Source organism: Falco cherrug, chromosome 5 (genome assembly GCF_023634085.1).
Source record: "Falco cherrug isolate bFalChe1 chromosome 5, bFalChe1.pri, whole genome shotgun sequence".
In the NCBI taxonomy this organism is placed as follows: domain Eukaryota; kingdom Metazoa; phylum Chordata; class Aves; order Falconiformes; family Falconidae; genus Falco; species Falco cherrug.
This window is the reverse complement of record NC_073701.1, coordinates 35,073,071-35,094,211: the sequence shown is the minus strand read 5'-3', so window position 1 is coordinate 35,094,211 and position 21,141 is coordinate 35,073,071. Positions and strand designations below refer to the sequence as shown.

At 54.7% G+C, this 21,141-nt stretch overlaps 1 protein-coding gene and 1 pseudogene across 2 annotated transcripts; both read left to right on the top strand.

Moving 5' to 3' along the window:
* Positions 1 to 345: 345 nt before the first annotated feature.
* On the top strand, positions 346 to 19,234 carry KCNJ4 (potassium inwardly rectifying channel subfamily J member 4). Of its 2 annotated transcripts, none has more exons than XM_027816085.2 (3): positions 346 to 491; positions 12,333 to 12,508; positions 13,693 to 19,234. In XM_027816085.2, the coding sequence occupies exons 2-3, from the start codon at positions 12,471 to 12,473 to the stop codon at positions 15,020 to 15,022; spliced, it is 1,368 nt and encodes a 455-aa protein (XP_027671886.1). In that variant the 5' UTR covers positions 346 to 491; positions 12,333 to 12,470; the 3' UTR covers positions 15,023 to 19,234. The 2 variants fall into 2 exon arrangements, with proteins under 2 accessions (XP_027671886.1, XP_005446798.1); XM_005446741.3 differs by lacking the exon at positions 346 to 491 and adding an exon at positions 11,462 to 11,759.
* On the top strand, positions 8,086 to 9,843 carry LOC114017964 (endosome-associated-trafficking regulator 1-like; annotated as a pseudogene).
* Positions 19,235 to 21,141: the final 1,907 nt, after the last annotated feature.

Here is a 21,141-nt window from a genome sequence, read left to right as displayed (position 1 = left end):
AGCCAGGGAGAGGGAGTGGAGCGCAAAGGGAGGAAGAGTGGAAGGGAGAGGGGGGATTTGGGGACTAGAGCAGGGGGGCAGAGAGAGGCACGGGCAATTAACGCCAGGGAAGGAGGGAGCCAGGCAGGAGAGGGGAGATCTGAACCCATCGCTGAGCCACGAAGGCGCATCAGTGCTCTGTGGGATGGACGCTCCTGGGAGCAAAAAATTCTGAGGAGAGGCAGAGGCAGGAGCAGAGTGCTGGCGTGGGCAGGAGAGGAGTCAGGAGAGGAGCAGGTCATGGCAGAGAAGTAGCTTCTTGGGGGCGGGGGGGGGGGGGGGGGGGAGAGAAGCGGGTGGAAAAAACCCCAAGCCAGAGGCGAGTGAGGGCTGCAGAGAGACCTTCCTCCGGTCCGGCTGAGACATTTCATGGTGAGATGGAGAAACTGGCTGCTTTCCCCTTCCTCTGATGTTGCCTCGGCAGGGCTGGAGCATCCCTCGGCAGGACCCGGGTAAGAGGCGGTGCCGGGGTGCTGCTCCCCTCACCAGCGTGAGACCGGGAAGGGTTCTTTTCCTTAGGAAAATAAGGTACCATTTCATCCGCGCTCGCTCCGAGGAACAGCTATAAATATAACTCAGAGAGAGATGCGTGGCTTCATGTGAGCGTGCCAGTGAATAATAAAGTTGCCCGTGGGCACAGCGTATGCAATAGGGCGAGCGGGGTGGCCGCGGGCCACGGGGCAGGGGTGGGTGCCTGCCCGTACACCTCCCCAGCTTCCCCTCCTGCCCCTCGCCACCCTGGCTTCGGTCGCTTTGCAGGTAACTTCTTCATTTTTTCGGCTCTCTGTGTTTCCTTAGTGCCTTCTTGTCTGGGGCTGGGTCTCGCTCACCTTTTGTTTCTCCTGCTTCACACGGGCAATGGTCCTGGCCGGTTCCCAGAGAAGAATGGCGCTGGAGATCTGTTCTCCAAGCACCTCGGTGCAGCTGGGGCTGAAGCAGCTGTGTTGGCTCTCCTGCTGCCCGTGGAGCTTTTCGGGCTCCAGACCTGCCCCCCTCCCCCTTGCCTTCCAGCTCTTCTAGTCTCAGTGTGGCTGATCCTGCTGGTGGTGATCCAACATCTCCCAGACAGGCACAGTGCAAAGGGCCTTCTGGACACTGGGTTTGGGTGAAGGAGCTCAGGATGAAGCCATGAGCAGAATGCCATAGAAACTCTGGTTTTGCTCTCTTTTGGCAAGGCCAGCATCCCTTCTGGGGTGGGAGCATGTGGGTAGGTTTGCGTGGTGCGGGCAGGTCACCTTGGACATCCCTGGTACCACCTTCAGCCCCTGATGCCCTCCTTCTTGGGCAAATTGCCTGGAGACAACCAAATTGCTCTGCCAAGAGCCTGGAGTCTCTCATCTCCACCACCCATCCTTGACTTCATCAGTAGCAAAGCAAACGGTGGCTCCGGGGCCTCTCCCTTTGCCCCTTCCTCCCTTCGGGGTGTGTGCTGCAAAGGGCAGATGGTGACAGCACACATAGGAGACATGTGGTGGAGGTGACATGGCTCCAAGACTAACTACCCTCAGCCTCTGCTCTGTGCCCTCCTCAGCTTCTCAGGAACAGGTGTTTGCAGGAGGTGGGAGGTGTGGAGAAGGACCCAGGGCTTGGGGTTGCCCAGAGCCCAGGAGGGGATGGGGGGTGCATGGGGACCACATCTTGCTGAAGACTTGGGGACGTTCTCCTCTCCTTTCACCATCGGAAGTGGCATCCACAGATGCCTGAGTCACCCCGGCATGTGGCCATCCCTGTTTGTAGCCACATAATAAGCACAGGGGGAATACATGTCCTAGGAGGGAAAAGTGAGCCTGGTGGGGATGAGGGTGGTGGGGAAGAGGAGGGATGGTGAGGGTGGCCATGAACGGGATAAGCTGGAGAAAGCTGGAGAGCGGATCTGGAGGGAAGTGGAGCTCCCTCTTTGCCACCTTTCTTCTTTTCCATCTCTCCCCCTCCTCGGTGCCAAGACAGAGCACCATGATGTGCAGTGCTGGCAGGGGACTGCCAGTGGTCCTTGCCCCTCGTGGCTGCCCGCTGCAGTTTGTAAGGAAAGCCAGGAAGCAAGGAGGTGGCTGAGGAAGGACAGTTACCTGGCAGGATGGGTCTCCCACTGGTCCCTCTGGCCACTCAGCCACCCCGCGCTTGGTTGCCAGCCACCACCCTGGGGTCAGCTGTGTTCTTGGGTTGCTATTGCCAGCAGGAGGGTGCCAGCGAGGGGGAAAAGGACATGGTGATAGATACCTGCGACTGCTGCACGCTGACATCAGTGCAGACGCAGAGCAGAGTGGTTAATTGCAATCTGCCCTCAGCAAGTTCCCACTGTCCTGTCTCGTTACTGGACTGGGTTGGCTTAACCTGACAGCACAGCTGGAGATCAATAGATGGGTGCTCTGTCTTAGCGATCGATCCCTTACTCACACGCGTGGCTCCCCGGCCTCCCGCTGGTGCTCATTTTTCTGTGAATGGTGAGGACCGAGTGAAGCTGTCTGTGCTTGCCTTGCAGCACTGCGAAACCGTGTCAGGCTAAATTCATGTTCCTCGATGGCGCTGCTCCTGTGCCCCTCATCAGGGTGGAGGGACCTCAGATGGAGCCCCCGGAGGCATTGGCATTGGTTTTCCTCCCCAGACAAGGTGGCTTTACTGAGTACAGTTGGTCTTGAAGCCCCTGATCGTGGGACATGCTGATCCTCCCACAGTGAGGACTCGGGATGGGCAGGGGCTGCCTTTGAGCTGGTTCTTGCTTTCAGGCCTCTTAGGTTTATTCTCCAGCAGTGAAGGTGGTGCTGTGGCCTGGGCAGATAAGGGATGGGAGCTGGCTGCAGTGTGACCCTGTCCTGACTGCCCCGGAGACCCGTGCACCCCCATGCCTGTCCCCTTGGGAGCCTGGTGGCAGACAGCTTGCCTGCAGGGGCAGTTTTGGCATTCACCCACTAGTGTATGTGGGGAGGAGGTGCCACCTGGGGCTAGCGCCAGCCATGCTGGCATGCCAGCACCACCGCTGCTCTCGCTGGAGATGAGGGAGTGGAGGATGGAGGACAAGGTACCCTCCAGCCTGGCACGGCCCCATGCCGTCGGCTGGGGGCTCCTGCCAGCACTCTGCCTGTGCCTGTGCCAGCCCCTGCCACCATGGTGGCGGGCTTGCCCCTCTCAATCTGGACGGCTGTTTTATTTCTATGGCAACATTTCTCCCGAAACACTTCAGAGGGAGCCTGGTGCTGTGTGAAAATGAGGGAGTCAGCATCCCCCACTCTGTCCCCTGTGAAAGGCTCGGAGAAAAGACCCTAACACCTTTCCTGCCTCCTTTCTTCCCACCTTCCCTCCCTCCCTCCCTCCCTTCCTTTCTCCCAGGCAAGTGGTGCCAGCACCGGTGCAATGAGCTGCCAGTCTCATCCAGCCTGCACCTCCATTGCCTGTTCTCCCTCTCCTGCCTTCATCTTTGCTCTCCCTTCTCCTCTCTCCTGCTGCCTTTCTGCGCTGGGCCATGGCATTTGCTGGCAGCCTGCTTGGGTACTGATGCAGAGGGGTCAGCTGAAAGAGTCTTATAGAAAAAGGATGTCAAAAGTGACTCTGCTGTAGAGAAGAGCAAACCAGTCCTATAGCCCCATGAGAGCTGTACAGAGTGGCCCTGCCAGCAGCACAGTGAGTGCATAGGCTGAAGAGCACCAGGGAGCCCAGAGGCTGGACAGGCAGGCGCTTCACCCCTCCACAAAGTTCAATGGCATTATATAGAGGTGGTGCCTGCCATAGGACTAGACCCAGCGGCCCTAGAATTCTTCTCCTCCCCCTGCCCCCATCGCTCCCATCACACAAAAAGAGCCTTGTGTCTGGGTGAAGGCAACCAGAGAGCAGCTGTGGGCAGCGCTGAGTGCCAGCAGGCGAGAGGCAGGTGAGCAGGCAGGGCACCAGCAGGGGCAAGCGCTGCAGCCCAGGCGAGCAGGGGTACAACAGCAACTCATAATGATAGCACGGGGGATACTGCAGGTGTAGCAGTGCGCAAATGCAGCTGCCATGTCCCACTTCACACTGCTCTCCCCCCTGTGCCTGAGCCCATCTGCACGGGCAGCCCCGGCCAAGTTGCAGAGCCCGGGGACAGGGGAAGGAGAGGGGGACGGTCCTCCCATACCACAGGCAGCAGGAAGCACTAGGGCTTGACATCTTTCAGATGCATTTTTTTAACCAGACTGAGCAAGCTACAGCAATACAAGTCAGCAGACTTGTAGTGAAATAGTTGATCTGCTCTCCTCAGGAGTGCAATTTTGCAGCTTACCTGGGATGCTCCCTCTGCTGTTTCTGGTGCCTAGCAGACATACCTGAAAGGGGCGAAGCTGGGATGCCCTCAGGAGGCTGGTGGCTCCACTGGGCTCCTTTTTAGAGTAGTGACAAGGGGTTTTGGGGGAAATTTTTTTTCCCCCTATTGCCAATGGACTAGTGCTGAGCAGCCAGGCCATGCTGGAAGCTCGTGCAGCAGCCGGGTGTAGAGCAGCAGCTGTAGCCTCTCTTGGCTGGGGGTTTGGTGCAGAGCAGGCTTTGCCCTGAGTATTGCTCACCCTTTGCTGCTGTCGCTGTTGTTATCATCATACATAACCCATTTGCAGGCGCCTGCCTTGCTGGGTGCTTTATAGAGGCACCAGCAGACTGTTCCTGCCCTGTCAGGAGCGCAACTGCAGTGGGCAGGCAGATGATGTTAGCCACCCTTGCCCCCTGTTCCTGTGTGTTGATAATGATCCTTGTTCCTGACTCGCCAGAAGCCATTGAGAGGCCCCACACGGGCAGCCCTCCTGGCCAGGCTGGCACAGGCTCAGGAGGAGCTCTGTGCTGGAGAGACGCTGAAGCGTGGGGACGCTGCTGGGAATGGCCTTTCGGCAAGGCTCCCACAGGGCAGGGTGCTCAGCAAAGGGACCTCCTGGTGTAGGGGGGTTAGGGGAGATGTTCTTTTTGCTGATGAAGTCGTGCTGGGAAGCTGGAGGAGGTGACCTGAGTGCACCACAGCTGCCTAGGACACGGGGACCTTGGGGACACCCCAGCGTCTTCTACTTTTCAGGTCTTGTGGGTTTTGCACCAGCCCTTCAGGGTCTAGGCCACAGTTTTGGCAGGATGGCTGCTGGGGCGTATGTCAGGGCCAGTGCTTCCTTGGGAGCTGGTGGGATGTGGTCTGCGCCCTGGCTGCCACAAAAGTCCAGCTCCTTTTTGGCCAAGACCACCACCCAAGCAAGGCCAGGGGCCTTTTGAACATTTAATTTTCCCTGTGATGCCAGCCACAAAGAATAACACACACCTACCTCACCTGACAAGAAAAAACACGGACTTATCCACAGCCACCACCCCAGCAATGTCCTCTCCTTACGTTCCTGCTCAGCTGCTCCTCAGCCCCTGTCACTTGTTCCCCCAGCTCCATTTTGGCCGGAGGAGAGTGGGTGAGCATCCGTGCCAGTCCCACCAGCCCTGCCATGAGGTACCCCACCTGCTGGCCGGGATCCTGGGGAGTGGGTGGCCACTCTTGTGGTACTGTCACCCAGATGGTGCAGCCAGAGCAGGGGTTGCCGGAGCAGGCAGGAGGTAATGCTGTCACCTTTCCATGCCACTTCCCGACGTTGCCATCCTGGGGACCTTTGTGTGGATCCCATTTTTATCTGGTTTTTCTCCCTCTTTCTCTTTCTCTCCTTCTCTCTTTGCTTTCTTCTCTCCCCCTCCCGTCAGTATGTGGGCTGATCAGTGCTCAAACTTTTAATTCAGATGGTAATTGGAATAATAATACGGGCAGAATCCTTCTGGCTCCGTTGCTGCAGCTGGCTTCAGGGAGCTATGAATAGCTCTGAGTCACACACTGAGATGGTTTAACTTCAAATCATTTTGTTTTGTTTTGATATTACCCATCCCCAGTCTCCAGAGCTTCACAGGGGGGAAAAAAATCCCCCTTCTCACTCCACCCCAAAATATAAACCGGGCAGAGGCACGTTAATAAAATCCTCATTTGGAGAGAGAAACTGGTCAGCGGATCATGCCTTGCGGGGCAGATGGGGACTGTTGGCACTTACTCAATCTATTTATAATTATTGAACGAAAAGGCAGAAGTGTGTATATAAAAATGGTATAGAGTTGATTACAGCTTCCTCCCCTCACCTTCCATATGTCACTTGCCTTTTTAATATGGTAAAACTCTCCTGCATGGTGACTGTGCCTTCGCGTGTGCTCGTACAGTGCCTAGCACCCAGCCCTGCCAGCGTGGAGGAGTGAGAGCTCAGCCATTGCCTCTTGTGACAAGACAGCCCCACAGCACCAAGCTGCCCTACAAGCCCCAGCATGAACCCCGGGAATGTTTGTGAGGAAGAGGAGAAGAGAAAGAGCTACAAAGAGGATGGAGAGGACAAAACGAATGCCATGGGTCTGCAAGGCTCTGCAAAAAGCCAAAGGGGTCCTCTTTCTGCTGCAGGTGTTTCCACCCTGAATTCGCAAGAGGTGAGAAGACGTCTGCTGTGTTGTCACCATGCCCGAGCCAGCAGGATGGGTCTGTGGACGCTGATCTCAAAACCAGGCGGTGCTACGCAGCTGGTAAGAAGAATAAAGGCAAGAAGCACAGCACAACCAGCGGCTTTGGTATTGACCACAGACAGGAGGGAAGCATTTGCCAGACAACTCCAGATAAAGCAAAGACTAAGAGTGTAAAAATACCCTGGGATTTTTCCATCGTTGTCGTTCACGGTGTACATCCCAGAGCACCAGATACGGTTGTTATAAAAAGAGAAGTGGGGGAGTGCTTCAGTGTGGACTTTTCTGTTCTGTTTCATCAGATTCTTCCACTGCAAATTTAAAGGATTGACAATCTATGATCTGCCTTGGCAGAGACTGGAGAAAGCCTGGGATGTGCGAGGCACTGCACTGTGTACTGAGGATGGAGCAATGGAGGCATTGCATCAGCACCACGTGCCCTGACATTATTAGCCCACAGATCCCTCGGAAAGTGACAGCGGCAGCCTGGCCCCACGCATCTGCTTAGGGTCAGAGCGGTGCCGGGGTGGCAGCGTGGGCTGGTGCAAGGGCTTGTGCTGCTGGAGCGCAGTGTCACTTGGGAAGGCAGGGATGACTGCAGCACGGCAGCAGTGTCCTGGCATCACTCAATCTAGGGCGCAGGAGGGGGAAAGCAGTTGGGAAGGAGGGAAAGGCAGCCCAGGCTGCAGGGCTGGAGGTGGCTGTTAGCCTCTGGAGACCCACCTGGCTGACACCTTCAATGATGCAAGACAGCGGCTGTGATGTCCACGCTGCAGCAGCTTCCCAAAGCACTGGGGGGCTTCTTCAGGCCATGAAATACATGGGTGTTCATGTATGCTCAGGACATGGCAGCAGAGGGATGGAGAAGCATCTTTCCGAACCAGTCTCCTGCCTAGCATCTCCCAGAGTGCCCCATGCTGCACCCACCAGCATGGTGTCATCCCACTCCCCAGGAGTCACCACTGACCCCCCAGATTCTCCCTCCACATGTGGGTTCCAGGAGGCAGAGCAAGGCTCCAAGAAGGTCCTCGGGCATACTCCGGGATTCACATCTCTGTCCTCGTCCAGGCTTTCCTCCCCCTCATCCATGTGACAGGCAGCTGTCTGTTTGGGCCTTCCCCCTTCATCCCATTTGTGTTTCAGGTTTTCAGGTAGCAAGGGGACAATTTCACAGCTGTTTGAACTGAGTTTCCAGAGGGTTTGGGCTCTTGGCACCGCTCCTGACCTTGCCAAGCTGCTGGCATCCATTTTTGCAGGCAGGAACGTCAGTGGTGGCTCTGGGCCACCAGCTACTGAGGAGGGACAGTGGCTACATCACATCCCAGTGTGACATCTCCAGGGGGCTAATGTGAATGCTGACCCAATGCAATGGCAGTCCCCAGCCTCGGGCTTCTCGCCTGCCTGTCTGTCTTTCCCATGGTGGCACTGCGCGCTGTGGGGGTGTGTTGGGGTGGAAGTGGTAAGTGGGTTTATTTTCGTTCGTCTCCTGGCTCGTGCCATTCTGAGTTTGTGGTGCTTGGTATTACTAACACTTCCCTGCACCAGCTGGCAGCAGGGGATGAATCAGATCAGCAGCACCACAGCATGGACCCCTCGCTGGCCAGACGACTTGGGGCAACGCCTCTGGCCAAAGCACTGGTGATGTCTCCTGCCTCTGCCCAGGGTGAGCCCTGGCACCAAAACACCAGCAGGCAGCTTGACCTTGCTGCTGGAGATATCTCAGCAGCCTGTGGGGCCGGGTTGTCCCCTCTGCCCCATGCTGCCTGCCTAGGGCCAGCTGGTCCTTGTCCCTCCTGCATGCTGGAGGTCTCACTTGGCTTCATGAGCTCCTCCCTGCCCACTGGCAGCACCCCTGAGCTGGTGTTGGCTCTGCAGCCACAAAGATCCAGCTTATCCTCCTGCTGCCAAAAAAGCACTTTTGCAATTGATCGGTTCCTCTCCCCTGTTCATGACCTCACAGCAGGCAGTGAAGTCACAGGATGACATCACAGACCCTGATGATTCCTGTTCTCCCCATAGCAAAGACACAGAGATGCCTGGTCCTCTGCTCCCTCCTGAACACCCTCGTGATCTAAATAGGGGGATTTCAGTGTCTGCCTCTTCCCCCATGAGTGTCACTGAGGCAATAGAAGTTGGCAGGCTGCTTGTCAGTATTACCTGCCTGCATGACCCAGGCTCCAGGAGGATAATCTGGATCCTCCCACTTGCTGCAGCCCAAAAACCTGAAAAGTGTCATGGCTGCTTGGCACTTCTGGGACAATGGAGGGAGTCTGCCCAGTATCTCAGGGCTTGGAAGATGATGATGACAATGATAATGATGATGAATCCAGCTATCTCTGCCACTCAGCATATCCTCTACCCCAGTGCAAGAACTATGACAGCTCGAGTGACACTCGGGTGGAGGATCTAGGGGAATCCATCCCATTTTCCCTAAATCCCAGGCACTCTTAGATGGTGAAAGAGTAAAAACCAGAATTATGCCAAGAGGTTGCCCAAGGCATGCACTGGATCTCGGAGGAGAAAGTTCAGAATTTTCAGGAACCATTCTACAAAGACACAGAAATGCCTGGAATCTTGTCCAAAGATAAGGACCACAGCTGGACCTGACGCCTTCCTGTGCATCAAAGGTTGCAAGTTCTCCAAACTGCCAGTAAGGCACCATGTGGCTCCTATGACTCTTTCTAGCATAGTGTGGGCACACACTTTGGGACGGATGCCTCTACCTCAGAAGCCCATGCCAGTGGCCCTTCTCTGGGGTACCCAGAGCACACCAGGGAAGCAGAGCCCCACATGATGCACAAGGAGGCCACTGGGGACAGGGAGTCCCTGTCACTGCAGCTGACCTGAAATGTGCTCAAGGAGAACACCATGCTCAGGAAGATGGTTAGGAGCATGTGGAGCGGAGTCTGGAGAGGCAGTTGAAGGCCAGCCTGGCCAAAGAGGAGAGGGAAGCCCAAAAGCTACAATCCTTTGTCTAGTAGACTGAGTGGAGTCTCCAGCTAATGACCCAGCAGGCTCTGGTGGCAGAAAGCAACGTGGAGAACTGAAGCAGGAGATCTCTATTCTCCGGGGAGAGCTGGAGAGCTCCAAGATGGAGAATGAAAACCTGACAGTGGGCCAAACAACTGACCTGGGGGCAGTGAAGCACAACACAAACTTTGCCTTGCAGAACCTCCACGAGATCATAGCTGGCCCAAACTTGTCCATCAGACAGCCTGCCTCTGGAGTGAAGTTGCTGCATTTTGTTGCTGAGGTCCTTAAATCTATTGGCAAAATTTCCAAAGCTGAAGCAGAAAAAGAGCGATGAACTCAGTTCTGTGTGGGTCCTACGGATGGGTGTGTGGACCAAGACCACGGATCTCCCACTACATCCTATACTAAGCCCTTTTGCTCTCACATGATCGAATGTGTGTGTTCAGATTTGTAGCCTTTTCTCTTCATGGAAATACTTTTCTTGTGATTATGTACAAATTGCAGGTAGTGATGTAGTATTAGCTGCCGATGCTCTGTTCTGGCCCTGTGGACCCAGCAGCAAACCTTCCCCATGTTCTTAGCTGCAAGGTCCAGCCATGGTGGGCTCTGCGCAGGAGGCTGTGTGTGCCACAGCTCTGGCTGACTTGAGCTCCTGTGTGGGAGCCAGGAGGATGCACAGCAGCATAGGATGCAGCACTCTTAAACAGTGCATCCACCCCTTCCCACAGCTGTACCACCCAGAACCAGAGATAAGCAAAGCCCTTGCACTTCGTCTGCTTCCTTTGCCACTTCTCAGTGAGGTGGGGAAGGTGTGTAGCAGAGATCCAGGTGCTGCTGCACATGATTTCAGTGAGCAGAAGCTCTTCAGGTCCTCCTTCCTCTTCTTTTGGAGCTGGCCAGTACCTGGGTCAGAAATTCAAAGCCTCTAGAAATTGTGCACCAGTTCCTGCAGCTGGGGAAAGGGGGCGGTGGTCAGAAGCCTTTAAGAAGTTGTGAAGTACCCATACATGTGAGCTGTGGTAGTGCCTTTCCTCTGCTATCAGTGTCAGTGCTGGCCAAGGATGAGCTTGGCTTGTCCAGGCTAACTAAAGAAGGTACCAGTTGGAGAGGATGCCCTTCCTCTCCTGGCTGGAGCCAGCATGGACAGGTATACCTGCCTGCCTTTCTCACCTCTTAAAGACCTGTGGCATCCTGCAGTCCAAACTCACCATGTAATCACTGAAGATATGTCTCAGCTTTATCCTAGCAGGACCATCTGTGGGCGTGAAGCGACCTCTCTTCAGCGTCTAGTCATCCCTCAACATTTCTGATGAACTTAGGTTACTAACCCCAGTTTCTGCTCTAGGTTTACCCAGATGCACATCATAATTTCCTGTATCTGGCCAAACTGACCCTCCTTAAAGGCTTGGATGCTGTAGGGCAGTTGAGGAAGAGGGTGGGTGCTGGCACAGTTCCGTGCTTAAGTGCTTTTTACTGGTGGGAATTTTTGGGCAGCTGTTCACTTTTACATCTATATGGTGAGTTGCGGACTACAAGGTTGCTACCTTCTCCTGGTCCCCCAATATCCTTGGTCTGAACAACCATATTTGTGTTGCCACACAGCTTAAACTGCTTCAGTAAGCTTGGTCTCTGAAGGAGAGACTGCTGTTTAACCTCCATCGCAGACATGACAGCAGCAGTGCTTGCGCATCAGAGGTGATGTCTGGAGCTACTTACTTGCTGCTTTCTCATCTGTGCTCCTAGCTGAGGAAAGCTGGTGGTGGTCACGCTTAGCCACATGAAGCCCTGTTCTGCAACACTGATGATGAGACAAGGATGGATCTCACCAGCTTTTCCATCCCAGACAACATCACTTGGTGTTTCTCTCTCCTGTCCGTGCATGACCACTTGCAAGCAGCTCTAAACCTTGGATTTGTCCCCAAAATCCTTGGATTTGTCCCAGGTATGGCAACCACTCGTTGCTCATCGGTGAGGCTGGGGGGAAGTAAACTAGCTGGCTTTGTCTGCATCCTGCGCTCTGCGCTGGCTGCTGTAATCCAAAGGTTACAGTGCAGGATTAGCATGGGTGTACAAAGCCCTTCCTAATCTGTGAGTCATTACCCCCTCACTGCATTTCACTTCCCAGCAGCTCTGGGCAGGCAGGATAGGTTGGCTCTTGAGTCTTCAGTTTCCCCATTCTTCAGTTTGGGGAGGACCGGGTCAGGACGTAACATCTGCTGGACATCCTCCCCAGGGCTCTGCTGCTGAGCCACTCCTTGGATGCTGTACACAGCGCACATCGCAAGGTTTGTTTGCTCTAACCAGCTTCTCCTTGGCTATCCCTAAGCCCTTCCTTTCCACCAGTTCTCCTTTTTGGCTCTACTGATAGCTTTTCTTCTCTTCAAAACAGTGGGGTGTTCTGCACCCCCTGGAAATAAGTCTCCTCTGGGTCAGGCTGGGCTGATGAAGATCCTTGAGGGCTGCTGTGCATGTCTGTGCTTTGTTAGTCCTTGTGTGCAAGGTATTTAGCCTGGCTGAGCTCTTGTCCTAGTGTAAGCTATATTAATATAATGGCTCAGGGCAAGGGCCCTGCAAGCTGCTCAGCCGTTGTGCCCTTGATCTGGAGAGCAGGGACGGGCTGGCCCTGCACCTCTCCCAGCAGTAGATGCCGGGGAGCGCGGGGGCTGCAGGTCGTGCAACCCACTCTGTGTCTGTCAGCTCCTCACCTGCCTGAGCCAGGCTGCGGCGCGGTGCCCCACGGACACCTCCAGACCTCTCCCGAGCAAAAGGCCGGGAGCCCTGCAGCCCCTGCTCTGGGACTGAGACGGGTGCTGTCAAGGGAGGCTCTGACTGGGTTTTGCTTCATCCTTCTCTGCAAGGCGCGTGCCCAGGAGCAATCACAATGGCAGCATGGGTCCCAGCTCGCCAGAGGTGAAACCCGGAGCTGCCCAGTCCCATGTGAGTGCTGCTGCATGAGATCCCGTGCCCTCCCAGCTCCCGCAGCCCCCTGACACCTGATGATACAGCGAGCCATGGGCAGCGTCCGAGTCAACCGGTGAGTAATCCTCCTCTCAAGGACTGCTGATGCCCCAGGTGGCCTGGTCCTCCTCATCTGGCCTTTCAGCCTGCCCTTTGTATATTGTTCTCAAATTACCTGCCAGGGGCTTTCCTGCTCAAAGGTATGGCTCCTCTCTCCTTCTCCAGTCCCAAACATGCCATACGTGGGGGCAGTGCTTAGAGGAGTATCATAGAGAAGCAAAGTGCTGTATGGTGCAGGACCAGAAATTACAGATTCCAGCAGCACTGCAGAACCCCACGTCTCCAGGAATCACAACTCCAGCCACCAATGCTTCCCTCACTGTGAGACGAGGATGGGGGTTACGGAGCCTGTGTTGGAGGGCTCCAGCTGACTTGTCAACATTACGGGGTTGGAGAGACACTGCCAGCCTGAGGGGTCTCCTGGGAGGCTGTGGCTTGATGACCACAAGGGCAGAGTGGTTTTGGTGGGTTTGTGCGCTGGCTTGATTTCCTCGGTAGTTAGAGCATCTTCTGCCGTTGCATCTTTAAGGAGTATCTGCAACTGTCCCAGCAGTACATGAGGGGCAGTGGCAGTGTTGCCTGTGAGGGAGGAGAGCTGGAGGGGCAAATGTCTCCCAGAAAGTGTGTGTGGAGCTTCTGCCAGGAAATCTGCCAGCACTTACACCTTTGGCTTTGGATGCAGGAGCCACATGTGTTGCTGTGGCAACAGAATTGTCCTGAGCACAGGAAGTGTATAAACATTGTCACCAGCACACCATGAAATCAGTGAGGAAAGCAGAGGAGAAAACAGAAACTCCCAGCCTTATATAATGTTAGGGCCAAAATGTGGCCAGAATGCCAGTGTTTGCTCCCAGGCTTTCCAGCTGGCCCAGCTGCTGTCAGGCTTTGAAACCTTGGATCCCTCCTCACCACAAAGTCTAAAAGGTAGCACAGCACAACAAACTTCTCCTGCTTTGCTGCCCTGCCAGGACTTTGCTAGATACAACCTCCTGGCAGTAAGACTCAGCAAATATTGCACCCAAGCTCCACCAATTTGGTCAGGGTGGCACCATGGTGCAATAACCAGGGAACCATACTGTTGTGATAGTTAACACCATGCTACCATAGCCCCATGAGCCACCCACGTGTCTCCTGCCCTTGCTGTCTCAGTAGTTGTTATTCATGTATTTCTGCTGGAAGTGCCTGTTTCTTCTCTTCCAGATACAGCATCGTCTCAACTGAAGAGGATGGGCACAAGGTTTCTGCACTGGGCAGCATGAATGGGCACAGCCGGAATGGGAAGGGCCATGCCCCACGAAGGAAGCACCGCAACCGTTTTGTGAAGAAGAACGGCCAGTGCAACGTCTACTTTGCCAACCTGAGCAACAAGTCTCAGCGCTACATGGCTGACATCTTCACCACCTGTGTGGACACGCGCTGGCGGTACATGCTTATGATCTTCTCTGCCGCCTTCCTGGTCTCCTGGCTCTTCTTTGGGTTCCTCTTCTGGTGCATTGCTTTCTTCCATGGTGACCTCAGTACACCGGCAGTGGGAGGTGGTCCCTCTCTCCTCAAGCCCTGCATCATGCATGTGAACAGCTTCCTAGGGGCTTTTCTTTTCTCAGTGGAGACACAGACAACCATTGGGTATGGCTTCCGCTGTGTGACTGAGGAGTGCCCACTGGCTATCATGGCAGTTGTGGTCCAGTCCATCGTGGGCTGTGTTATTGACTCCTTCATGATTGGCACTATCATGGCCAAGATGGCAAGGCCCAAGAAGCGGGCCCAGACCCTCCTCTTCAGTCACCATGCAGTCATCTCTGTGCGGGATGGCAAACTGTGCCTCATGTGGCGGGTGGGCAACCTGAGGAGGAGCCACATTGTAGAGGCCCATGTCCGAGCCCAGCTTATCAAGCCCTACATGACGGAGGAAGGGGAATACCTCCCCCTGGACCAGCGGGACCTAAATGTGGGCTACGACGTGGGCCTTGATCGTATATTTTTGGTCTCACCCATTATTATCGTTCATGAGATTGATGAGGAGAGCCCACTCTACGGGATTGGCAAGGAGGAGCTGGAGACAGAGAACTTTGAGATTGTTGTTATCCTGGAGGGGATGGTGGAAGCCACAGCCATGACCACACAGGCACGAAGCTCTTACCTTGCTAGTGAAATCCTTTGGGGTCATCGTTTTGAACCAGTTGTGTTTGAGGAGAAGAACCACTACAAAGTGGATTATTCACGCTTTCACAAGACCTACGAGGTAGCTGGCACGCCTTGCTGCTCAGCCCGGGAGCTGCAAGAAAGCAAGATGACTATCCTACCTTCTCCTCCACCTCCTAGTGCCTTCTGCTACGAGAATGAGCTGGCTCTTGTCAGTCAAGATGAAGATGAAGATGATGATGAAGTGGGTGTGGTGTTAGGGGGCAACACGAAGGAGGAGGCAGGTGTCATCCAGATGATGGATTTTGGAAGCCACCTGGACCTGGAGCGGCTCCAGGCAACTCTGCCCCTAGATGCAATCTCATACCGCAGGGAGTCGGCCATCTAACCCCTCCAGCCTCCCCATTCCACACCTGTCACCCACCATCTCCTTCTCTGTTCTGCACCCATATGTAGCTGGATAAGTCCCTTGCCCACCAAAAAATGCCTCCTGTGACTGCCTCTCAGCCCCTGTGTACATCAAGGCCTGGAGCTGCTCTGATATACTCCTTTCCCCATGAAGTCATACTGCCTGGAAAAGGAGTGAGGGTACACCACTCCTCCTGTATGTGCAGCTTGTGCTAGGACCCCCTTCCCGCCCGGAGACAGGAGAGCAGCACGCCTGGTTTCTCATCTCTGGAGAGGTGACAGGAGTCCCTGCCCTCAATGGGCAGGCTGGGACCCGCAGCGAGTGTTTCTGCTGCGGAGACAACAGCAGACTTTCTGTCCCCTCTCGACATGGGTAGGCCCCATGACTGTCCAGAGTCACGACCATCACTAGGAGAGAAGCAATGCCCAAGACCTGACCAGATGAGGATGGATGGGAGAGATCGGGACTCCTGGAGGGAGTGGGGAAGGATCTTAAGGAAGGGGTTTACTTGCATGTTTATTTCGTGTTGCACATGACTCTTTCTTTGTATATAAAACAGAATGAGAACTGAAATCCATATTCTTCCACTGCAAATGCCAAGCTAGGAGACAAGGACACTCCGCATAGCCTACTCAGCATTCTCCTTGGCTTTTGGCATATGTCGTCTCCAGAAGCAGCTCAGCTCCACGGACTCAGACCCAGTTCTCCCAGACTTCATGAAAAATACACCCTGCTCCTCTCCTGAGATTCCTGGCAGAGGAGGCAGGGCCCTGTGCTTGCACACTCAGACTGCTCCCTGGCACAGTGTGGCCAGGATGACAGACAAGTGACCTGACTGGACAGCAGACCCTCAACTTGCTCCTTTCACCTCCTCCATTCTTCTCCCTGCTGCCATCAGCTGTAAAACTGAATTTGTAACTATTTATTTTTAATAAAGTCTAATATCCAGGGGGAGGTGTGGAAGCAAAGGAGAGATCCCAAGGTATAGAAACCAACGACAGTTACTAGTGCTGGTGTTTGCTGTTTGTATGGTGTTGGTGCCCAGGAGCTCCACCAAGAGCACTCCCTTGTTCTAGGCCTCTCTGGTAAAGACCTAAAATAAGAAGCTCACAGAGTTTGCTCAGGGAGAAGATCATACAGAATGTAGGTAGGTAGGGAATCATTTGCTCTAAAATTACCTGGATCAAACAATCCCGCTCGGTCTGGAGATAACAAGAGTTTTGCTCAGGGAAGGGTTATAAATACGCTTGATGAAGAGACAAAGATGTGTAAGACATTGCTCTAGATATAAGGCTCAAAACCCCCTCCAAAACCAAAAAACCCTAAGCCTCCTTTTTTTCTAGAGGCAAGTAAGAACTAAGGGAAATGAGGGAGGACATCAACCAGAGCTAAACCCGTAACATCACTTGGCTGTCATTTCACAGAAGACACAAAAACCTGATGAGCCTTTTCCTTTAGGAGCAGCAGAATTACTCCTTGAAAACTGTAGATGGTACAAGGACAGGAAGACAAACAGGTAGCTCAGGAAGCTGCTCAGGGCATCCAACAGTTGTGCTGTGGAGGGAATGGCTGAAGAAATGATGTCCCACCCAACCCCTGATCTACAAAGCAGAAAAACAGCATCTCAGTATCAATTTGGAATTGGTTCAAGAAGCAAGAGGAAGCGGAGAAGAAGCAGAAGGGGAAGGAAGGAAATAGCAGGAGTGAGAGGAAGAAGCAGGCACAGCAGGCGGGCGGAGGAGGAGGAAGCGAAAAAGAAGAGAAAATGAGGTAATAAGGGAGTGCATTTGTGAAAAAGTGGGGATAGACTAACAAGACTGGTCTAGACCCAGACACGGCCATTTCTTGTCACAGCACATAGGTTCTGTGGGGGGACAGCTGCCCTGCACAGGTTTGCTCTGTGCCCAAGCAGTGATCTGACACCTTTGGGAAGCCTTGTCAAGAGGGGAAGAGGAGCTGATGAGAGGATGAGAGAAGAGCAAACAGGTGACAACTGAGGAGCAGAGCATCAGGGGAGGGTGGGGGGAGAAAGGAAAGGCATCACTCCTGACACCTCCCGCTCCTCCCCTCAGGTACAGACTGGGGACAGGAGCTCATGAGTCCTGGTGTCTCCTGGCTTTTCCCATGTATGACTTGATACACAGCCTCATTTTTCCATGTGTGTCCCCGTCCCACCTCTCCTCCCCACTGCTAATTAATGAAGTCCCTCCCTCCTTTTGTTATTTATTTATTTTCCCCCAGAGGGAATAAGCAGGGGCTGGTATTGACCTGGCTTTTAATACAGCTTTCAGAGCCGGGTGCCTGCCACTGGCCATGGCAGTGGAAACAAACTAATGGACCGAGAGAGGACTCTGTGTGCGAGGACACAGGCATCCAGGACACAGGCTGGGGTGGTGGCCTCCAGGACAGGGGGGAACCCGCGTGGCTGGGTACGCTCCCACTGAAGTACAGCATCCCTCAGAGGTGGATGGCAGTGCTTGGTGGGGGTGAAGTGCCCACAGCCTGTTAGCTCTTGGAAGGCTCACCTCCAAGGAGAGAGTGCCCAGCAAAGCCAGGCAAGTATGGGGCAGCTGAAATACACTAGGGCCATGGGCGAGCACAGCTGGGGTGTTGAGGTGGCACACAGGCCAGCACTGCCACCCCTTGCTTCAGCTGGTGGGGCCCTTGGGGGGAAAATTGGAAAAAGGTTGCAATGAGGTTAAGGGAAGAAGCATCACGCGGCCATGCTGGTATCCCAGCCCACTCCATATGTTTCAGCCTGCTGGCCCTTTTCACGTCATGTTTGGCAACATGGTGGAGAAGACACCAAGGCACTGAGGAAAACCCAGCTAAACCCCTGCTGTTCCCAATAAAACTGGGAGAAAGCTGGCAACACTGTCACATCGTTAGAGAGGGGAGAGAGCTGAGGAGGACCCAAGTGAGGAGAGGCTGAGGAGACAGGGCAGAGGGAAGGAGAGGAACAGCCAGAGTGTGGGAGAACAGAGGTGAGGGGTAAAACCTCTGTCCATCAGCTGCTCCTCCTGCATCTGTGCTTATGTTACCAAAATGGCATGTTCCTTGGGTACACACAGCCCATCTGACTGCCCGGTGCAGTCACTCCTCCTAATAAAAAGTGCTCTCCTGCCTCTGCAAGCTGCACGCATGCCCACAGGCTTTGCGGATACACAGCAGTACACACATCCTTCTGCAAGGTACTTCTGTATGCTCAAATTACAGGGTATTCATGCCCAAGTACCCACTGCATGTACCTACATGCATATGCCACACATGGGGGCATAACCCATCCTACACCACAACTTCATCCCATAAACACCCAATGACATGCGCACAAATGCCATGTGACGGCAGCATCTATCTCAGTAAGTGCCTCTGGTTGTATGCCGGGGACTCCTTTATGCAGCCTGTGAAAGACCACCAGGAGAATCCACCTTGGAAGGCTGTTTGCTATAAAGAAGACTGGACATTTTTAAGCAATCTGCAGATCAGCTCTCCAAGCCATTCACAACTGTAACCACAACTGCTATTTTGGCTTTTGCATACAATATGTGGAACATCACCTTTCAGGTCGGTGACACCGTCTAGGCCTGTGCTCTCCAAGAAGACACCTCTATTGCACACCAGGGCACGACGGCCCTGGGCTCGTCCTTCCTCCAGGGTCTGATGGAGGGGCTGTTTTCCCAAGACCTCCCCCTAATCTCAAGGGGCTGGCAGCTTGCTTTTCAGGAGGAAGACACTGCTTCTGCTTCTTTATCTGCCCACAACCTATATTTCTTTCCTGTCCTACTTCTGAACTTCTTGTTTGGCTCATTATTGAAAACTATTCAAATACCAGAAAGATAATGGGGAGAGGAAGGACTTTTTCCCTATGAATAAGATCCAGGCAATGGTTCAGATCCTCCACCCCATGACAACTACGCTGCTGTCAGTCTTGCCAGCTTTCAAATGAATATTGTTGTTGTTTTAAATGACACTTGAGAAACTTGTTTCATATTTTATTTTTGGTGACACTTTTGGACAACCCTTTTGAAAAGAAACTGTCATTGGCACCTTTCAACTCACCCAAAACTTGCTCAGCAGAACATTTTGATACACACTGCAACTAAAAATAATTTCAAGAAACACAACAATAATTTCAAACAGGGAGAAAATGGGTTTGGATTTCCATGATCAGGAAATGGTGTTGAAAATAAATGTCCCTGCTGCTGAACAAATGCGTTCCTTTCCAACCAGCTCCATTTTGTCCAGGTTTTGCCCAGGAGCGGAGCAAGGCATATGGCACTGCCCCAGCAGTTGCATGCAGGCTCATTGCCTCTGAGCAGCAAAATGACTCCTCTGCTATTTTGAGCTTTAGCAGCCCTTCTTCACCTTTGCAGGAGGGCCTGAGAGCTCTCCTAGCTTTTGGACAGACAATATAAAGTGGCCATGGTTTTCAATGTCACGAAAAAGAAAACCCAGGGAAAAAAAAGCCTCACCTTCCCAGGCCATTAAAGGCTTGCTCTTGGCCCCGTGAAGTCAATGGGACTTTTGCCACTGCCCATGGTAAGAGCTGGGACCTAATGGAGTGCCACTATCGGAAAACCCCGCAGGCTCTGGCCCTGTGCTAAATCCGCAGAGCCGGGACAGACTATTGCTGGCTGCGCAGGCCGGGGAGAGAAGGGAAGGCAGCCGGCCGGGATGCTGAGAGCATGGGGTGGTGTAGGGCCGGCTGGGGCAGCCCCCCTGGGGCAGCTAAAGGGGGACAGCAGAGGGATGGGGAGGCAGGGGAGGCAGTCTGTCGAAGCAGCCGCCCGTGGCACGGTATCCCACGGCCGGGGGCTGTCACACCAGGAGGACCTGAGGCGGTAGCCAGTTCTTGGAAGGGCTACAGATGCTTCTCCTCCTGCCGCGGTCAGCAGAGTGGGGGCCCTGCCTTCCCCAGCCCCGGCGTGTCCCCGCCGGCAGGACGCAGCGCAGGGCGGCTGAGCGGCACGGCGAGCACCGGAGCAGCCCGGCCGTTGCCCGGCCTCAGAGCACCACCTAGAGATGAAAGCGAGGTGGCAGCCCCGCCGGCACCGGCACCGGCTCCCCGGGCTGGCCCAGCGCTGCCTCCAGCTCCGGCGCTGCCGTGACATAGCGGGCTGGGCTGGGGCTGGGCCGGGGCCGGGGCTGAGATGGGGCCGGGGCCGGGGCTGGGGCCGGGGCTGAGCCGGGGCCGGAGCTGGGGCCGGGGCTGGGCTGGGGCCGGGGCTGAGCTGGGGCAGGGGCCGGGGCCGGGGCCGGGGTTGGGGCTGGGGCTGGGCTGGGGCTGGGGCTGCGGCTGGGGCCGGCTCCCCGGGCAGTGCCGTGGGTCAGAGCTGGGGCTCTGGCGCGGAAGCGTTTGCTCTCGAGGGAAGGCAGGCTCTGAGACGACCGGCACTCACCACCAACACTGCACCCCTAACCTGCAGTAAAAGTCATCCTGCCTGACAGCCAGGCCATGGCTTTCACAGAGTGGCTACTGACTCTGGAAGCAGTTCAGATACGTGCTACCACTTTGGTTTCTTCCTGGGGAGAAGCCTGCAAAGCTGTGCCAGCTCTGGGAAGTAAGGCAGACAACTGGTTCAGATCCGGGTCCTTCTGGTTGTCACCTTGCTGCCTGCCTGCCCTTCAGTTTTCTCAGAGCCCTGCCTGGCTGCACGTACTCAATATATGAGATTTGCTCCCCTTTTCCTGTTGTTCAGCCCCTCGATGGGGCACACACAACCTGTGGCTGTAGCAGGGCGCTGCCACCCCTCCCCTGCCACAGGCAGCCGGCCAGCACACTCCCCGGCAGGAGAGAGGCAGTGAAGCTGCATGGAAGTGGAGAAATGTCCAGCGTGAGGATTCTCAGGTACAGGGTTTGCAATGCCTCGAGAGCTCTTCTGGCAATCAACCTTTTCATACCCCCTGGGGACATTAGATAATGACAGCCTGGCTTGTAAACTGTGCGGTCTTGGCTCCCAGGCTTCTTGCAGTTCCTGGGGAAAGCAACACCAGCAAAGCAATCAGTGGACCACAACATATTGCTTACCTTTGACTATGTCACCTCCAGAAGAAAGCATTTAGTGGGGGAAATGCCTCTGCTCTCTGGACAGCCTGGG

Coding starts and splice junctions, on each gene's coding strand:
- KCNJ4 (XM_027816085.2), top strand. CDS start 12,471: ATGATACAGCGAGCCATGGGCAGCGTCCGAGTCAACCG. Junction 12,509..13,692: donor GGCAGCGTCCGAGTCAACCG/GTGAGTAATCCT, acceptor CTTCTCTTCCAG/ATACAGCATCGTCTCAACTG.